The 19,607-nt window shown below is 41.0% G+C and overlaps 1 protein-coding gene across 2 annotated transcripts in view; it reads left to right on the top strand.

Moving 5' to 3' along the window:
* The window catches only part of CCDC81 (coiled-coil domain containing 81), a 43,933-nt gene extending 29,235 nt beyond the window's left edge, over positions 1–14,698 (top strand). Inside the window, exons 11-15 of one of the 2 annotated variants that reach the window (XM_069469098.1) lie at positions 1,793–1,965; positions 3,199–3,277; positions 3,511–3,731; positions 11,576–11,701; positions 14,134–14,698. In XM_069469098.1, the coding sequence (XP_069325199.1) occupies positions 1,793–1,965; positions 3,199–3,277; positions 3,511–3,731; positions 11,576–11,701; positions 14,134–14,275 (741 nt within the window). In that variant the 3' untranslated portion in view covers positions 14,276–14,698. The remainder of the gene's footprint in view (positions 1–1,792; positions 1,966–3,198; positions 3,278–3,510; positions 3,732–11,575; positions 11,702–14,133) is intronic. The other variant, XM_069469099.1, reaches the window with a different exon arrangement.
* Positions 14,699–19,607: the final 4,909 nt, after the last annotated feature.

Raw genomic sequence — 19,607 nt, 5'->3', positions numbered from 1 at the left:
CAGCTGTTGCATTGATTGATTTAATGGTTTCAATCATTGTGTGCCTATGTTTATTTCTGCCTGAATCTTTCTCTTTTCACACCACCATCTAGGTAGTCTGATACTCAGGACATAAATCTAATAAAATATATTTTCATTATTCATCACCAAACATTTATTTACTTATTTTATTGAACTCCTCTGTGCCGGGCACTGTGCTAGCAGCCAGGAGTACAAGGTCCCTCTTCTGAAGAGGTCTAGTGGGAGAGATAAAGAGACAAGAGTGTAGTATAACAAATGCCATAATAAATCTTTGAAAAGGGCACTATGTGAGCAAAGAGGAGAGTCACTTAGTCCAGACTGGAGATCTGGGAAAACTTCCTGGCGTACAGGAGTTAGGTAAAGAAGCCAGTGGAGGAAGAGCATTCCAGACAGCAGGCAGGGAGGGAGAGGGCATGCGGCTTTTGAGATTTAGGTAAGATCTTTCTCCTCACACACAAGCTCCAGATTATATTTGCTTTGTATTTCCTCTTTGGTACATCTATACAAAGTTAAATGTAAAAAAACCAAAACAGAACTTTTGATTCCCTCCTCAACCTTAGTCTTAGTCTTCTGATGATGTTAACCAGTGGTGTTAGTAAGTGGCATCACCAGCCAGCCACTTGCATAAACCCCATATCTAGGCATGATCCCAGTTACTCTTCCTCTGTCCCCCACATCCAACCATCTGCAAGTCAAATGGCTTTTACCTCCAGAATGTATCCAAAATCTGTTCACCTCTCTTCATCTTCAGTGTTGCCACTCTGGCCCAAGCCACATCATAAGGCTCAACCTCTGCAATTCCTCCCTTAGTAGACTCACTGCTTGCATTCTTGCTCTCCTGCAAACTATACCCCACACAGTAGCCAAAGTGATTTTTCAAAGTTGTTAACCAAAATATACTTTCTCTCCTTTAAAGCCTCTAATGGCCTCCCACTAAATTAAAATGAAATCTAAACCCCTCACCTGGACCTATCACACCTTACATGCTCTGGTGCCTCCCCCCACTTCCTGTTGGAGCTCACCAACTTCTATTAATACTTCCCCTTGCTCACTATGCCTCAGCCAAACACCTCCTCCCTGCTCATTGAATATGCCTAGCTTGTTTCCGTCTAGTGTCTTTGCACTTGCTGTTCCTTCTATATGGGACACAGGTCCCTCTGATAATTACAGTGGAGGTGATTCATCATCTCCATGGAAAAACCTTCCCTAATAACCAACTAATTTAGCCCTGTTCCCACCTAGTCACTTGCTATGATAAGGGCTTCATAGCACTTAGTGCTACTGTATATGATCTGATAGACTATTTACTTGTTCATTGTCTCCTGACCCAGAATGTAGGCTTGATAAGAGCGAGGATTTGTTCTTGGTCACTGTTGGATCACCATGTCTAGGATGGCCAGGGCCCCACAGTAGGCGTTAAGTTCTCTCTCTTTGCACCTCCTCTCTGTCCTTGCTCATGCTGCTGCACCCACCACTCGAGAGTTCCTTCTTCCTTCCATCTGGATGTTGTAAGTGCTAGCTCAGGACCTATTCCATGGAGTACTTTTTCATCTCTGTCTCAGAAATGAGGCTGTGGTCAGTTCAGCTCAGCTTCATCATTGAACACACTCATATTACTCTGTAGGTGACCTCAACACTAGCTGGTCAACGTGTTGAGCGCTGGGCAGATATTAACAATTAAGAAATACTTTCTGATTGATTTTAGTCTTCTGAATTATTAACTTTGTGTTTGGTATTCAACCATAAATGAATTGTTTCTCTTTTATTCTAGAAATCCTTTCTATTTGATAAACGGCCACTCAGTCCTGAGCTTATTGCTCTTAAGCAAGAGGAATATTCCCAAAGTCTCCTGAAACAAATGGATAACAGACGAGAAAAGGAAATAAAGCAAAGACAGAACAGAGAGTTGATGGACCGCCTAGAACAAGTGCAACTCACAGAGGAGTGAGTCCAGCTAGACATGCTCTGAAAAACGGATTCAGAATTTTCATGTGAAGTTAATTTCCACATAGGATTGAATCAGCACTGGTAGTTTTTATTAGCACCACTGTGACCAACTGAACAAACTTACCCAGTTAGCAGCCAGTACTGCACCATAACTTTTTATCAGAAAAATGAAGCTGTCATCATTATAATTATCATTATAGTAATGATTGCTAATCTGTAATTACTATAATGATAGAGTATTGTTTTGTATTGTTTTGCAATCACACCAATATTAGTAGATGGAGGAAGGGATTTGTCTTGAGTAGACATCATTCCCAGCTATTAGATGTTTAGGTGACCTCATGGCAAAGCTGAGGCTTTCTTATAAGTATGTAGGGCTGCCCCACAGAACTTGAGGGCAGGAATATACAGGGAACCCCTGTATTCAAAGAGTCTGGGACCAGGGACTACGAAGCCATGTAGCGTGGCTTCCTTCTGCTTACATCCATAGCTCCTTAGTTGACACCGTCTTTATTCCAGCCCTAACTTAAAGAATGTTAGTCTCAATTCCAAAGTTTTAGGAGTGAATCTGCTTGGTCCTGATTGTGTTGCCTGAGGCCTGGGATAGGGTCAGGACCATGGAGTTCATACATGCCTAAGGGGGCCGACATTTCTGCTACTGAGGTCAGGAGAGCAATTGTGGAAGCTACCGTAGTGTGACCAGAGACTCCTAAAAACAAGTAAGAAACTAGTTTCTATGGCTAAAAAAAGTATATTTTTATAAAATATATATGTTCTATTATACTAATTTGACAGTTCGTATAGGTTCTCTGGAGGTTGCATATAATAAAATCACAATTTATAAGAGGATAGATCACTTAAAAAGAAATCCAACAAAGAATCAGTTTACGGAATGAATGGTCACTTCCTGCTTTCTTATCTGGATTTTTAAAAGAACTGGTGGTGGGATGAGGTGGGTGGTGATGGTGGCGTCTGCCGTTTTAGTAATAGCGCATTAGGACAATATGGTTGGTCACTTGCTTATACCTGTGCTGTCTGTCCTGTGTTCAACACGTTGTTCACTAGCCTATGGATTTGAATTACTCTTTTCTTTCTTACAATGAAAGCTCTCAGAATGAAACAGGCTCCCATTCCTATTAATACTTATTAAACATGTTTTGATGATGTTAATCTGTGTTACTGATGAATCTGTAAAACTATGCTCCCCCTTCTCCTATTCTTAACTGCCAGACTTGCTGCACAAAGAGCCAAATATTTAAAAGATAAGATGGAAGAAACACAGTGTTACAAGAGAGCTTTGGATGCACAGGTAAAGAGATAATTGTTATTTTAAAAATTATACAGTGCTTTGATAGCATTCTAAGAATATAGATAAACAAGTTATGACAAGTTATGAATACGCTTATGTGTTTTGCACTTGGTGGTTTTTGAGCCCCTTGTTCCTTCCTGTAAGGTATCGGTATTTTACTACATTACAGAGTTGTACATAAAGTTTATTCCCTGGGAGAATTATAATCTGCATTATGTATGTCCCTATTTCAGATAAGAAACAGACCCCCCCAGCTGCCCATGTTTGAGCCAGACTCCTCCGAGCCCATCTTTGGTAAGAGTGCGGGTGAGCTGACGGTGGACAAGCGAAAGCGAGAACAGAATTATATGAAACACCAGCTGGAGACAGCTGCTGGCCACAAGAGGAAAGCCATCCTGCACCAGCTGGTGGAGCAGAGGCGGGATCTGCAGATGCTTAAGAGGACACAAAGAGAGTAAGGAGACCACCGATCTCCCTCCCTCCTCCTCTTCTCCTTCTCTGCTCACCTATCCCACCCTTTCTCTATCTCTCTCTGTCTTTCTCATACAATGGCAGAGAAGTGAGAGTGAGCTAACAATTGAGGAGTTACTTGTACAAGACATTGTTCTAAGCTCATTACGTGCTTCCTCTCATTTTATTCTCACAATTTATCCTATGAAAAAAGGTTATTAAATAAATTTTTAAAAACCTGCCTTCATCCCATTTCCTCCTCTATTATCACCCCATATTTTTCTTTCCCTTCACAGTACAACTTCTTAAAAGAGTTGCCCATACCTGCACTCTCCACTGGAGATATAATATGAACCACATACGTGGTGTCATACTCAAGTAGACCCAGACCTGAAACTTGGGCCCTTTCTCAACTGTCACTACTCCCATCCTTCAAAGAATCTGCATATAATAAGTTTTACTCATGATTTCTGGTGAGGGACTTGGTAAAGATGGTGGGGTAGGCAGAGGAGGGAGGACTTTATACCATACTGATGCAAACACCTTTAAATCCGAACATCAGGTGTTCAGTTTCTTAAAATGTATAGTTGATCACCCCACCAGTGGAGAATTTCTAAAGGTCCTGACTAACTCTCAGCCTTTCAGCATCTCCGTGGTTCCTGTCTAGTATTTCCATCTTCCATATCTTCTATTTTCACCTCCACCCCACATTGGCACAGAGAACTCCAGTTTCTTCTTTGTAGATGATCGGTAATTCTCAGATCTTTGATTAGCCCAAATCACCAAAGTGCTCAGGAGTTCCAATAAGGCTTCTGTTCAAAGGAATCCACTCTTTCTAGAAGGTGGTTGTATTTATAAAAAGAAAAAAGTTATTTTATTAAAATTTTATAAATGGTCAGTGGGATAGTGTATAGATCTGTCATGTTCTATACCAGGTAGGCCCAGACGTGAAAGTATCGGTAGAATAGTAGGTTGAAGACGGAGGATATTGGGATAAGGGTGGGGTTTTATTGTTGGCAGAGAGAGGTGAGAGTGGTTAAAAACATGATTTCTGGAGTCAAGTCAGAAGTGGGATAGTCTTGCATATTCTCAGGGCAATGTATACTTGTATGTCTATACTATTTGCTAAAATAGTGAAACATCTCCATACTTCTCGATAATAAATACTGTTACCCCAAGGCCTACAGGTATACCTCTGCTGCCCAGGCTGCCCCAGATCCTCCCTGGGACCCCTTATCCCACCTCTCCATTATCTTTCACCTAAAGGATGAATTCCTGGGGCTTCCAAGGCCACGGTCAGTGTCCTTTCTGATTGATTGGTATGGTTCTGCCATTTTACTAGTTGTGTGATATTGGGCAGCTTACATAGCTCTGAGGGCATTCGTTTCCTTAACAGTTATTAGGGATAATACTAGATCTACTTCCAGGTGGTTGAGGATTAAATGAATTAATCCTTGTAAATAGCTTAGCATAGTGCCTGGCTCAGAGTAAGTGCTCAGTTAAGGGTAGCTATTGCTATTGTAATAACGTTTTTCTAGTTGATAAGTTAGTATAATTATTCTCTGTTATATCAGTTTAAATAGCTGGGAGTGTTCTTATTTGTGGCCCTCCCTAGGTCTGACTTCTCTACAGATAATTATTTGCCCACTCTACTCATCTCAGGATATAAGTCCAAGTGACTGTAAACATTTTACCTAGTGTAGAAGGTGGTAAAAGATTTTTCAAGAGAAAAAAAAAAGTTTGCCAAAAGGGAACAGTAGACTCTTAATCTATGCAGGGTAATGAAGTGGTGGTGTGGCTGGTATGGGTCAACACCCAGGCAAGTACAGTGGGGTGAAGAGGCAGAGCTCCACCTTCAGTCATGTACATAGGTAACTAGAAATGGCTGTGGCATGAGATTATGCCCATGACTTTGAATCTACCTCCTGTGTCATGATTCTGAGACTCTGAAAATTTACTATAGTCTTCCCCTTAAGCATGCTATTTTATTTTCAACAGATTCTATGGTTTTGAAATCACAAGATATACTGCTTAAAGATTAAAAGATTATAATCTAATAATCCTGAAAGGTTCTGTAGGCATTTTGATAGTAAGGAAGAGAGGCAGTTGCAGCCTATGAAGATTTCTGAAAGCATAAACATGCCTGAGGGAAGGCATACCTTTTCTACTTTATTCTTTAAAAAATTATCCCTTTATTGAGGTATAATTGACATATAATAAACTGCAGTTGTTCAAGTTGATAAATTTTGACATATATAGGCACTCACCCATGAAACTATTATCACAATCAGGATAATGAACTTGAAAATGAACTCTTTGTAATTCTGCTCTCCACCCCTCCCCTGTTCCCTGTCCTCAAGAAACCACTGATCCAGTTCCATCCAAATTGCTACAAAAGACATTATTTTATTCCTTTTTATGGATGAGTAGTACTCCATGGTATACATATACCATATTTTATTAATCCACTCATATATTGATGGGCACTTGGGTTGATTCCACATCTTTGAGACTGTGAATTGTGCAGACTAAACATTCTAGTGCAAGTGTCTTTTTTATAAAATGACTTTTTTTACTTTGGGTAAATGCCCAATAGTGGGCTTGCTGGATCAAATGATAGGTCTACTTTTAGTTCTTTGAGGTATCTCCATACTGCTTTCCATAGAGATTGTATTAGTTTTCAGTCCCACCCACAGTGTATAAGTGTTCCCTATTGTAATGAGTCGGGGGAGGGGCTGAAGCTCCCATTCAGCCAGCTTGCACAAGGTAATTGGTTGCCATGGAACCAGGAGCTAGGCTGTCTCTCTCCGACTGCCACACTCCTGTCCAATATGGCGGTTCTCCAGTGTTGTGGGGCGGACGTGCTCACAGATTTCCGTTCCTCAGCATCCCACCACATTCTCCTATGGGGTACGTTCAGTAGGGCTTCCTCGCCACCTAAGTCCAGGTCCGAGACCTCTCCCCTGTGCCTCCCTGCACTGTTCTAGTGTACGGGGAGCGTTGGGACTGGCCTGCCTATCTAAGTCAGTGGCAGGTTGATCCCAAATTGTGGCGGGCTCTGCTCTTTGTGGCGAGCTCAGCCTGGGGTGTGCACCCACTGTAAAGAAGCAGCTGTTCATGAGCTTCTCAATTCAAGCTACTCTCATGGTTGCAATGGGTGGGGGAGGGGCTGCAGCTGCCATTTGGCCTCTTGTGGCACTCTCCCGTGGGGTGCCTCTTATGGATGCCCGAACTCCTGGGGCTTGCTGGTTCACCCACAATTCCTAATTAGCTGCCTTGGCTGGGCTCGTGGAGGGTAGAAAAGGCTTAAATATACTTTTTGTCCCACTGTTCACCAAAGGCACATAGGTTGGGGAGGGGAAACCCCCCTTACCCTTTTCCTGGGCTCCGAGTGTCTCTGGTTTCCTCCCTTCTGCTATCTTCTCCTTTCTATCCTCCTCTTTCTCAGCTTTGCAGTTTTTCTCTGTTGGGTTCCCAGTCATCTCTCTCATCTCTCTCTGTGATCCACACCTGAGCTGCGACTCTTCTGCGCTCTATGCAGTCCAATATCCTACATTCCAGCTAGGATGGTATGACAAGCGATGTCTCTAGTCAGCCATCTTGGCTGTACCTCTGAGTTGTTTTCTTATTGTTGAGTTTTGAAAGCTCTTTACATATTCGGTGTACAAGTCCTTTATCTGATATATTTGTAAAGTCTAAACATGCCTGAGGAGAAGATGTCTTTCCTATCAATTTTTTTTTAAATTATTCCCTTGGGAAAGCATTTGGCTTTTCTGTTTTATAGCAGTCGAACAGCTGTCACTTGTCCCATGGTGGCTCTGCCTTTCCTTGTATGCTGCCATAGATGGGTCTGGGACCCTAGCATTTGTTGCTGAGATTTTTCCAGCTTCCTCCTCTGCTTTTAGCCATTAGATTCTCTAGTTGATCTCCTAACCTTGAAATCAGGAAGGTTAAACTCTGTTACTTCCAAGTTGTATGACGTGGGCCAGATTACACATCAGATTACACTGAGCCTTCATTTCCTCATCTGATAAATGTGGATAATTACACCAGTCTTACTTATCCTTACTGTAAGAATTAAATGTGGTTATGTATGTGAGAGCATTTTTGGAAACTGCAAAATTCTGAACAGATATGAACTGTGATCTTTACTTAGTTATCTCCTTTGTTGGAGCTCTGGTTGTGCATCTTCATTTCTGTATTGGGCAGATCTGTGTTTCCTGTTTTTATTTATTTTTTTATTTATTTATTTTTTGAGACAGAGTCTCACTCTGTTTCTGGGCTAGAGTGTCGTTGGTGTCAGCCTAGCTCACAGCAACCTCAAACTCCTGGGCTCAAGCAATCCTCCTGCCTCAGCCTCTCGAGTAGCTGGGACTACAGGCATGTGCCACCATGCCCGGCTAATTTTTTCTATATGTTTTTAGTTGTCCAGCTAATTTCTTTCTATTTTTTAGTAGAGATGGGGTCTCGCTCTTCCTCAGGCTGCTCTCGAACTCCTGAGCTCAAGCAATCCTACTGCCTCGGCCTCCCAGAGTGCTACGGTTACAGGCGTGAGCCACTGCACCTGGCCAGTTTTTATATCCTTTATTGGTTATTCCATCCTCTCACTTCCCTTGTCCTTTTCAACTCCCTGGCCCTTCTCTGGTCCATCTCAAAATGGATCTGGATCTTAGGTCCTGCTGTGGGAAATAGAAGGCCACTTTCTTTTAGAGGGGATCATTTAGTCAATGTGATCTGAACAGACCTGCTGAGCTATTATACTTGTTTTACTCTTTTTTTTCTTTGAACTTTTATGCTTCTCTTTTTAAAAAACAATTCATGCTCATTGAATTAAGGTAATTGGTGGGGAGAGTTAAAAACAAAATAAATAATCTCTCCCATCAAGTAGCCAATCTTAAGGTTAATATATAGCCTTCTATGTTTTTTCTTATTCTTTCTAAAACATTTTTTACATTTTTGTCCCATTTAAACAATATACACGTATATATTTTTCCTTCCTCTTTTGTAAATGAAAATGAAGTCCATGAGATCTCACATATTACTCTGCAAACTAACTTTTCCTTAACCTAATAATGTCTCATTTTTTATATCCAAGTCAGTACATAAATGCCAGATTTATTCTTCAATAGCAGCATCATAGCTATAATACGGAGGTACTAAATTGAACTTTTGCACTGTTCATGAACATTCACTTTGTTTCCAGATATTTTGCTATTATAACAATTCTGTATTAAATAGTCTTAATATATATCTTTATACTTGTTCTTTTTTTTCCATCAGATTAATTCCTAAACTTAGGATTGCTAGGTCAAGCATATGGCACACTTCAAATATTACCAGGTACTGACAGTTAAATTTCTAAAAAGGTATAGATAGCACTTTGCTTCCCAGCAGTGCTGTGAGAATGCTAGCTTCCAACCTGCCCTATTCCCACCTCATTTTCTTATTTTTTGGGCATTTAAATTAAAATGACTTTTAAGCTGTCCTTTAAAAAATAATATAATAATGGCCAACAAGAATATGAAAAAATGCCTTAACATCATCACTAATCATTATGAAAATGCAAACAAAAATCATAGTGAGATACTATGTCACATCCATTAGGATGGCTACTATTAAAAAAATAACAGGTGTTGGTGAGAATGCAGAGAAGTAGAAATACTTGTGCACTGTTGGTGGGAGTGTAAAATGGTGCAACTGCCATGGAAAACTATGGTCATTATTCAAAACATTTAAAATAGAACTACCATATTGTGTTAGTCCATTTTGCACTGCTATAAAGGAATACCTGAGACTGGGTGATTTATAAAGAAAAGAGGTTTATTTGGCTCACAGTTCTGCAGGATGTACAAGAAGCATTGTGCCAGCGTCTGGTTCCGGTAAGAGATTCAGGGAGCTGCCAATCAAGGCAGAAGGCAAAGGGGAAGCAGATGTGTCACACGGTGAGAGAGTGAGCAAGAGAGGAAGTAGGTGGTGCCAGGATCATGTAAACAACTAGCTCCTGTGTGAACTAACTAAGTGAGAAGTCACTATCGTGAGAAGGGCACCAAGCCATTCACAATGGATTTGCCCCCATGATCCGGGCCCCATATCCAAAACTGGGGAGCAAAGTTCAACATGAGATTTGGAGGGGCCAAATAGCCAAACCGTATCAGATATGATCCAGTAATTGCTCTTCTGAATATGAATCCAAAAATCCAAAAGAATTGAAAGTAGGATATCAAAGAGATATCTGCACACTCATGTTCATAGCATCACTATTTACAATAGCCAAGAAGTAGAACCAACCCGAGTGTCCATCGACAGATGAATGGATCTCAGTGTGGGGGTGTGGACATGCTCACAGATCTCCATTCCTCAGCACCCTACCACACCCTCCCATGGTACATACGTACATATATATATATATATATATATATACACACACTGTACATGGAATTATTATTCAGTCTTAAAAAGGAAGAAAATTCTGACACATGCTATACATGGATGAATCTTGAGGACATTATGTTAAATGAAATATTGCAGTCACAAAAAGATAAATACTGTATGATTCCACTCATATGAAGTGTCTAGAGAAGTCAAATACATAGAAGCAAAAAGTAGAATGGTAGTTGCCAGAGGCTGGAGGCGGGAGAAATGGGAAGTTGTTTAATGTGTATAAGTTTACAAGGTAAAAGAGCTCTGGACGTTGGCTGGACAACAATGTGAATATACTTAACACCAAGTAACTGTACATTTAGACATGGTTAAGATTGGTAAATTTTGTTACATGTTTTTCTTTTATCACAATTAAAAAAAACTCTGAAAAGAAAAAAAGCTTATGAAAAAAATTAGATTTCATTCAATCATTGAGCTCCCATTATGTGATAGGTGTTGTCACTTTCTGTATATCATTTAATCTTTATAATAGCTATATAACAGCTGTTGAATCAATGCTTATTAGATGAAAAAGTGGCTATGCTGTTTTAGGAAAAAGTGAACCAGTACAGAGGACATTACTGATTTTTACTGGAGGATTCTGATACCCAGTGGCTATTGCTACCTGTAACAACACAAAGCCCTTCAGAGCAGGCTAACAATCACATTTTTGATGCTGCTTCTAGACTTTAATGAGAACTGATGGTAAAAGTTTCAGTTGGGCAAGAAATAAATAATTTGAACCAGGCTTAAGGTGATTCATAACAGTAGTGACAGTGTGTTTGGAGATCAGTGATCAATGAAACACAACACGGAATACTGAGACATTGTACTTAAAGAGAAATAATATATTGCAGTCACTTCTCTGATGACATGGTCTTCACCAAACAGTCCTACTTTTTTCCCTTGCCTCCTTCACAATGTTAGATAATCTTGTTCCCTATTTTCTTTTTTCTTGATTAGTCACTTTTTTTCCCTTTTCTGGACTTAATTTGTATGCCTATCTATTTTGTCTTGTAAAATGCTTGTAGCAACTTGTAGGTTGATTACTGACAGTTGAGAGGCTGGAATAAAAGGAAAAAAACATTCAGAATAGGAAATGCATTTGGGATTATTCTTCAGATGAGTTAAATTAGTCTCAAAGGAAATTAATGGCTTTGAATGCTGAAGTTGTTAATTGGAAAAAGGTTATAATCCTGCTAAATTAAACCAGGATTGAAGATGAAAGGTCCTAGAGCCATAACTGATTTGAGAGCTGCGAGTTTTACCATGCTTTTACAGTGATCATGCCTTTTAGTGTATTTCAAAGAGTAGTGAACAAAACCATAAGTTTTCTGTTTAATGTAACATAAAGGAACGGGGCTCCCAAGGTTGCTGCATGCCCTTCCAAGTATGATGAATGGAGTCAGACTGTCTTTTTCTCTTCAGGCACTTGGCAGACAGAGCTGCTGAGCTGGAGCGAGTGAACAGAATCAACCAAGGCTTACAGGAGGACTGGGAAAGGAGTGCTGCAATGAAGAAGCAGCGGGACATGGAGGAGAAGGCTTTTGAGCGGTAACGGCCAAAGTTCTTTGTTTGCAAAGAAAATCCCCTGTGTTTCTTGTATACTTTCCTCAAATCCTGGGATGCAGATAGGTTTCAAATGCCAACTGCAGTTGATTAGTAGTGGCTGCCTAGAGAACTTTGTGCAGAAAGCAATTCTGTGTTCAGTGGGAAATACTGCTGTGATTGATTAGAAATGCTTGTTATATGCTACGTATTTACCAACCTGCCCTAATCTTTGCCTCTGTTTAGGGTAGCTTTCTTTTCTTTATGTAGAGGATGGGGATTCTCTTTGGAAATAGTTATTTGGAAGTAGAGAGAGTGAATTTCTGATCTGAACACTTCCAAGCCTTAAAGAACGGTCATTTGAGAGCAGGGTCAATTGGTTGTGGGTAAGATGGGCAACTGGAAAAGTGAGATGCCCATTAGGGAACCAATCAAGAACATGTTTCTGAAACTTATTGTTATATCCCTGCCCCTTCTCCTCAGCTATGTGTTTATAATCTGGAGTCAGGGAATTTAGGTTTTAGTCCTGGCTTTGATAATTCATACTAACTTTGGAGAGGAAGCTAATCTTTTTGTCTTATTTTCTTATTTGTAAAATGGGAAAATAAACACTTGCATGACCAAGCTAACATGGGAGTTTCAGTGATTAAATAAAGAGATGGGAAAGTGTTACACTTTGCAAAAATTAAAATACTTTACAAATGTAAGGTGCGATTTCAAAGAATGTTAAAAGTTTGATTAATGAGGCAGGGTGAATGGGTCACGTCTGTAATCCTAGCACTTTAGAAGGCCAAGGCGGGAGGATCACTTGAGGCCAGGAGTTTGAGACAACTGAGCAAGAGTGAGACCCCATCTCTACAAAAATTTAGAAAAATTAGCTGGGAGTGGTGGGATGTTCCTTGTCGTAGCCATGGGGAAGGCTGAGGCAGGAGGATTGCTTGAGCCCAGGAGCTTGAGGTTGCAGTGAGCTATGATGACACCACTAAACTCTAGCCCAGATGACAGAGCAAGACCCTGTCTAAAAAAAAAAAAAAAAAATTTTTTTTTCATGAACGAGACCAAGTCTATACAATCAAATTATTAAAATCTGAATATACCAAAATAATAGGTTAAATTGCCAATTATCAACTAATTTTTATCATGGATAAAATTTGTTATAATGGATCTTGATTTGTAACTCTCCTTTTCCTTTTAGGTTTTCTTGTAAGGCAGCTCACCTGTCTTTCTAATGGGTAGAACCCATATTTTGTCACAATGAAAGTATGAGAGATGACATGGCAAATAGGTTCCAAAGGAGAAGTGGGATTATTTGGCCTAAAAAAGAGGAAAAGAAAGAGGAATTGGGGATTTCAAGCCATTTTCTCAGTATTGTGGGAAAGCAGGTAAAAGGTAGTGAGATTAATGCTGGGGAGATTTTAGTTGGATTTAGGAAGTGTGTTTGGCCAATATGGTGACAAAGGATAGAGGAGACCCAAGAAATAATCTTGAGTGGCAGGCTAACCAATCTGCTTCAGGGACGTGGTGGCCAGACCTATTGCCTGAGGACCTAGGGTAAGACTGGGCAGGGACTCAAACAGGTAACAGGTAGGAAGAAGGAATTATTTGGCAAAAAGCAAAAGCAAAAGCAAGGTCCACATGTATGCAGTTAGCACATGATACTCTGTCCCATTTCCAAGGCAAGCCAGGTAGGTCTTTCCCTGCTCACTTCCAAGGTTGTTTATTCTTTCTTTTTTAAAGACTGCTCTGGATACTTCTTTCTTCTTCTTCCTCCTTCTCCTCCTCCTTCAAAATTCCACCCATGTAAAAATTTTGATGGGGTAAGAGAGCACACCAGGGACTGTCTTGCATAACCAAGAAAAATTATCGAAGGGGAAAATCAGTCACTGCTGCTCCTTCATCTCTGCTTAAAGTCGCTTTTGCCTTCCTCTTAGTCTCCACTCCCTGTCCTGCCCTGAACTCTCCCGAGGCTTCTGGCCTCCTGGGACTTTTCATTGCGCATCTACTCTTAACTCCCTGCTGGTGTTAACTGTTCACCAGTAGCTTAATGGCCTGATTCCCCCTCAAACGCTGTCTCCCGGGAGCCAAACGAATAGACGTCGCCCACGCAGCAAAGCAGCCAACGCAGAGGCTTCAGAGCCACCGCTTGGGGCTGGGTGACCCTGGGCAAGTTCTGCGCTCTCTCTGGGCCCGGGTGGGTGTGGCTGGGGAGGCGCGCAGGGTCGGACTGCTGTGAAGGCACAAGGCCAGGCCTTTTACTTGGTGGAGAACGAAGAGACAGCGGAGGTTTGGAGGCAGGAGATGCCAGGATGGGGTGAGCTGCGGTCGCTGCGGGGTGAGCGCCTTGAGAGCAGGGACCTGGTGTTACTTTTCTTTTCCGAGTGGGGCCACCAGGGACGCCGGCACGCCTGCCATGACTGCTCTCACTCTCCTCTCCGCAGGGCCTCAGACAAGCTGTTCCTCCTGGACCAGTGCGAGCAGTACCGGCGCTGCAAGCAGTGCCAGAGACGCGCCTCCAACGTGGGCCAGAGCAACCTGTGGCCCCAGAACAAGTTCCTGCGTGGCTCCCGGCTGCTTGTGTAAAACTCAAAGTTTGCATCTGCGTTGCCTGGGGAATTTTTTTTTTTTTTTTAATCTTTTACATGTTTTGGGTGATTATGAAACTGCTTATTTGTACCTCAGAGGAAAAAAAATCATTGTTCGGGTTTCGTGCTTTCAGTAGATAGCTTTTTAACCCTTATTGAATTCAAGTCGGCAGGCCCCCCCCTCTTGCCTTTCTCCCTCCCTCATTTTCTCCCCCAGCTTGTCTCTGATGGCAATGAAGGTGTCTGAACGGTCCTGAGGACTAGAACCCCCTCCACAGGGGCTGGACACTGGACCCAGCTTCATTCTGGCTGCTGGGGTGCTGCTGACCCCGCCCTGCTACACCCTCTGATTTTGTGTACAAAACTCCATCTTTTTTTCATCTATAATGAATAGTGTCATAATAAATGTTTTCTAAGCACCTTACTGTGCATAACAGTACATTTTACCCCCCTTCCCCAACCCTAGACTTGTCCAGAGGCCTGTACGTGTGGACATCACAAAGGCAGATTAGGCTATTTACCACAGGAGGGTCAGAGCAATGCTTCCTGCATTTTCTAATTGACACACCTGGAACTTTATTGGGGCCCCAGGGGATACCGTTCCCTTGGTGACCTCCCGATCAACCATTCCATTGTCCAGCCATTTCTAACCCGCATCACATGTGTACTTTGGGAATAAGTGTGCATTGTGAGGGGAGTCTCCTTGGCTCCGTAGGTGCCATCTCCTCCCACTGCTTCACTTGCATCCATTCTTGAGCTGTTGAAGAGGACTTCCCTGCCACTTACGGGTGTTCTCAACCAAAAACTTTCTTCATTTATCTTCACCCTTTACCTCCTCTCCCTGCCCTATCTGACCACTTCAGATAAAACAAAGTAGAGTGAAGCCTAGATTTCTGAAATTCAAAAACTAGAAAGTCTTTTAGACTATTTGCTTTCTGCCTATCACACCTCTCCTTTAGAAAATGAACAAGGGTACACGTGGGGAGATGTTTGTGAATATGTAAGCATTTGTTTGCCCGACTAAAAATACAAAATAGGAATGTGTTGAGCCCTGAATAGTTATGGGGAAAACAGTCACTTAAGTGGGTATTGGACAAATTTTGTTGCTAATGTTGTGTTTTTCTATGGAAACGAGCATACCTGCTGATGATTGCAATTCTTTGGAACCTCTTCTCCAACCTTTCTACATTTCTGCCTCCTTCCATTTCCTCAGAAAATTACTCCATGGAGGGCCAATCTTCATCAAAAGCAATAGCCTTTCCCCAGGACTGTCTGACCTGCCTGAATCCACACCTGCTGCACCCTTGGACTATTTCTCTTTCTTTAATGTATAATACATTACTATAACAGTGTTGTATTAATATTTAAAAAATATAGACTTCCATGCTAAAGTAAAAAAGTTAGGTAATTTTGATATGTTCGAGTGAACAGATTTAACTTTGTCAGCTTTTTTTTTTAACTGGAGGACCTGAACTTAAAATTTACTATCATGGGTAGCAGTACTGACTCTAAAAATATTTTTAAAATTATATATTGATAAATTATAGTTATATATATTTTTGGTGTACAAAGTGATATGATTTTTGAATATAATGTGGAATGATTAAATCAAGCTAATTAACATATCCAGCTCCTCCAGTTTTGCTTTTTGGTTACGATGAGGCTTACGTAGAACATCTTACACTTAGTCTATTTCAAGCTGACAATAGCTTAACTTTGATTGCATACAGCTACTTTACACTTTTACTCCCCTCCCTCCACATTTTATGTTTTTGATATCTGAATTTACATCATTTTATAATATATGTCCCTTGATAATTTTAGCTATAGTTGTTATTAATAATTTTGTCATTTAGGCTTTATACTAAGGATAAAATTACTTCACACGCTGCCATGACAGTCCTAGAGTATTCTCAATATTGCTTTGTATTACTTATACCATTGGGTTTTGTGCTTTTATAAGTTTTATGTTATTAATTAGAGGACTTTTGTTTCAGTTTACATAACTTCCTTTAGCAATTTCTGTAAGGTAGGCCTAGTGGTGGTGAACTTCATTAGCTTTTGTTTTTCTGGGAAAGTTTTTATTTCTCTCTGATTCTTGGAAGTAGTTCATTACCTGAAAAAAATATATATTTCTCTCTGATTTCTGAAAGACAGATTTTCTGGGTATACTGTTCTTAGTTAGCATTGTTTTTCTTTAGCACTTTGAGTATATCATCCCATTCTTTTGTAGTCTGCAGGGCTTCTGCTGAGATGTTAGCTGATAGTCATATTGGGACTCTTTTGTATGTGATGTATTTCTAATCTTTTGCTGCCTTCAGAATATTTTCTTTGTCTTTAATTTTTGATAGTTTTATTATTCTGTGTCATGGTAAACTCTTTTTTGGGTTGAACTTGACTGGACACCTCTGTGCTTTCTATACCTGGATGTTGACTTCTTTCCTCAGATTAGGGAAGTCTTCATCCATTATTTCTTTAAATATGCTTCTGGCCCTTTTTCTGTTTCTTCTCCTTTTTGAATTCCTATTATGCATTGGTTAGGTCTCTTGATGGTGTCCCATAAGTCCCATAGGATTTCTTCTTTTTTCTTTTTGCCCCCCGATCAGGTAATTTCATATGTTCTGTTTCTGAGCTCACTGATTATTTCTTTAGCTTCATTGAGCCAGCTACTGAAGCTTTCTGTGCATTTTTCAGTTCAGTAATTGTCTTCTTCATCTCTAGGATTTCTATTTTTTTTATTATTTGTATTTCTTTGTCAAACTTCTCATTTTGTTTGTGTATTGTTTTCCAAATTTCATTTCATTTTTTATTCGTATATTCTTGAAGTTCACTGAACTTTCTAAAGAGGATTATTCTGAATTTCTTTTCTGTTATTTCATAAATCTCCCTTTCTTTAGAGTCCATTGTTGGAGCTTTGTTAGTTTCTTTTGGGGGTTTCACGATTTCCTGAGTCTTTGTGATCCCTGCATCCTTGCCTTGGCGTTTGTGCATTTGTGAAAAAAGCCACCTTTTAGGAATTTTACAGGTGTTCTTTGGTAGGAATAGACCTTCCCTGTTTAGTCAAGCCTATGATTCTGGGTGGGTCAGTTAGTAATGACTCTGGGTAGGCAGAGCTTGCTTTTAGTTTGTCTAGATGGTTGGGCTGCCTCCTTTGCTTTGAATTTGGAAGGCGCAGCTGGCTAGGCCCTTCTATCTGGCAAGACCACTAGCTGAGCTCTGCAATCAGGCTGAGATGCTGGATGGGCACTTCAATTGCCTTTGATCCATCTGGGCCACAGGGTGTATTTGATAGCCAGATGTCACCACTGTTTGAGTTTAGAAGTTGGACAGGGTTGCAGGAGGGCCCTGAGGTTAAGTGGATTGGGATGAATGGACCAACTCTATACTCAGTAGAACGGTACTGTTAAGATTTGTTTCTCCCTGGGTGGGATCTGGGGTGGGCTTTGAGACTGTAGAGAGTGCTGATTAAACTTCTGAGTGTGGCAAAACTAGTGCCTGTTTTTTTGTGGAAATTTGCTGCTTTGTGGAAATTTACTGTTGTAGCCCTTTCCCTTCCTGATTGAGGCCCCGGCATAGGGTCTGAGGGTGGGCCTGGAGGATGGCCATCTAGGAATTTGAGCTAGTTAGCACTTTCCACTTCTTCTGGACTGACCAGCTCAGTTTTGCAGGTGGGCTATGCGGTTAGCTGGTACCTCTGATTGAGTGCCACTGACGGCAGTTACACTAAGTTAACACCAAAATCTGTGCACTGTTCTCTGTGGGCTTCACCTCTTTGCTTTGTTTCTACCTGACCCCAGGTGGTCTAAACGTGTAGTTTCTCCTCATATTCCTCATTCCCTGTGAGGTGAGAATGGAGTGGGATTTCTTGGAATGCTAGGGAAGCTGGATCTCTGCTTCCTTGGTTCTCTTTTCCCACTGTAGGAACCGTGGGCCCTGGGGAATCCTGTCTGTGTGGTGCTGTGCCGATTTGAGGGAAGAGGAGGGGTGGCATGGTCAAAGCAAGACCATTTTCCTACCCTTTAATGTGGATTTTTATTCAATTCTATGGAACATTCAGGTGATTCAGGCTTATTCCCACACTTTGGAGTTTTCAACAGAGCATTTTTGTCTGTGCATAGTTGCTAGCTCATCTTTCTGTGCAGGGGTGGGAATGAAGCCTGGGACCTCCCATTCCACCAGCTTGTTGATGTCACTTTTCTCTGTACTGACTCTCTGTGTCAAGCACCAAGCTAATTTTTGGTGATCTGGAGATGAAGACCTCATCAGACTCTGCCTGCCTTCAGAGTGCTTACTGTCTAGTGCAGAGGTGAGATGTGACTAGAAAAATCTCTGTATAACAAGGTAAAGACCTAATAGCACTGTGCGTTTGTGGTAAGTTTAGCCTACCATGGAGAGGGAAAAGCTTTTGGAGGAGATGAGGCCTGAGCTGAATTTTAAGGTTAAGTAGAAAATAGCCAGGTGAAGAGTAGCAGGGTCGTGGCAACTGATGTCTGGACCACGTGCTCCAGTCTATCAAAATTAAGATGGAGTCATGGCTATGTAAGTTAGCTGGATAAGGCCTAATATGGCTTTTATCATTTATTTTAAGAATCAAACTTTATGATAGTCCTTCACCAAATAGCTGATTTCATACGATAAAGAATAGACTGTCATTTTCAGAGCAAGTCTTCATAATTTGGATCTTCTTCACTTATGCTACTATTATTAATCTTTCATTAGTCTATTATTAGTAGGCCCAGCTTACTTAGAATGTCTTTTTCTAAATCAATTTGAAATACTATCATGAAGTCTGTCATTCGCAGAGCTATGCCACTGTCAAACCAGTTCAATGTATCAAAGAATTCCCTAGTTCAGTGATTTTTAATGTTTTCAACAGTCATGGACTCTTGAGAATCTAATGAAAAATATGTACCTTTTTCCTAAAAATAGGTACATATTCCCATGCAACATTTTGCATGCAATTACAGGTTTCCTAGATCCTCTGGACCATAGGTTAAGCATACCTGCTGTAGATGGCTTTCCTTTACCGTTTTTATATGCTTAGGCTATCAAAAATGATAGAAGTGAATGATTTAATATGCTTGTGAAAATTCCCTTTCATTAGCACTCTGGGAAGCCGAGGCAGGAGGATCACTTGAGGCCAGGAGTTCAAGACCAGCCTGAGCAAGAATGAGACCCTGTCTCTACTAAAAATAGAAAGAAATTAGCTAGACAACTAAAAATAGAAAAAATTAGCTGGGCATGGTGGCGCATGCCTGTAGTCCCAGCTACTCAGAAAGCTGAGGCAGAAGGATCACTTGAGCCCAGGAGTTTGAGGTTGCTGTGAGCTA

The sequence above is a fragment of the Eulemur rufifrons genome, chromosome 6 (assembly GCF_041146395.1).
Source record: "Eulemur rufifrons isolate Redbay chromosome 6, OSU_ERuf_1, whole genome shotgun sequence".
Classification (NCBI taxonomy): Eukaryota; Metazoa; Chordata; class Mammalia; order Primates; family Lemuridae; genus Eulemur; species Eulemur rufifrons.
The sequence above is the reverse complement of the archived record's forward strand: the minus strand, read 5'-3'. Positions and strand labels throughout refer to the sequence as shown.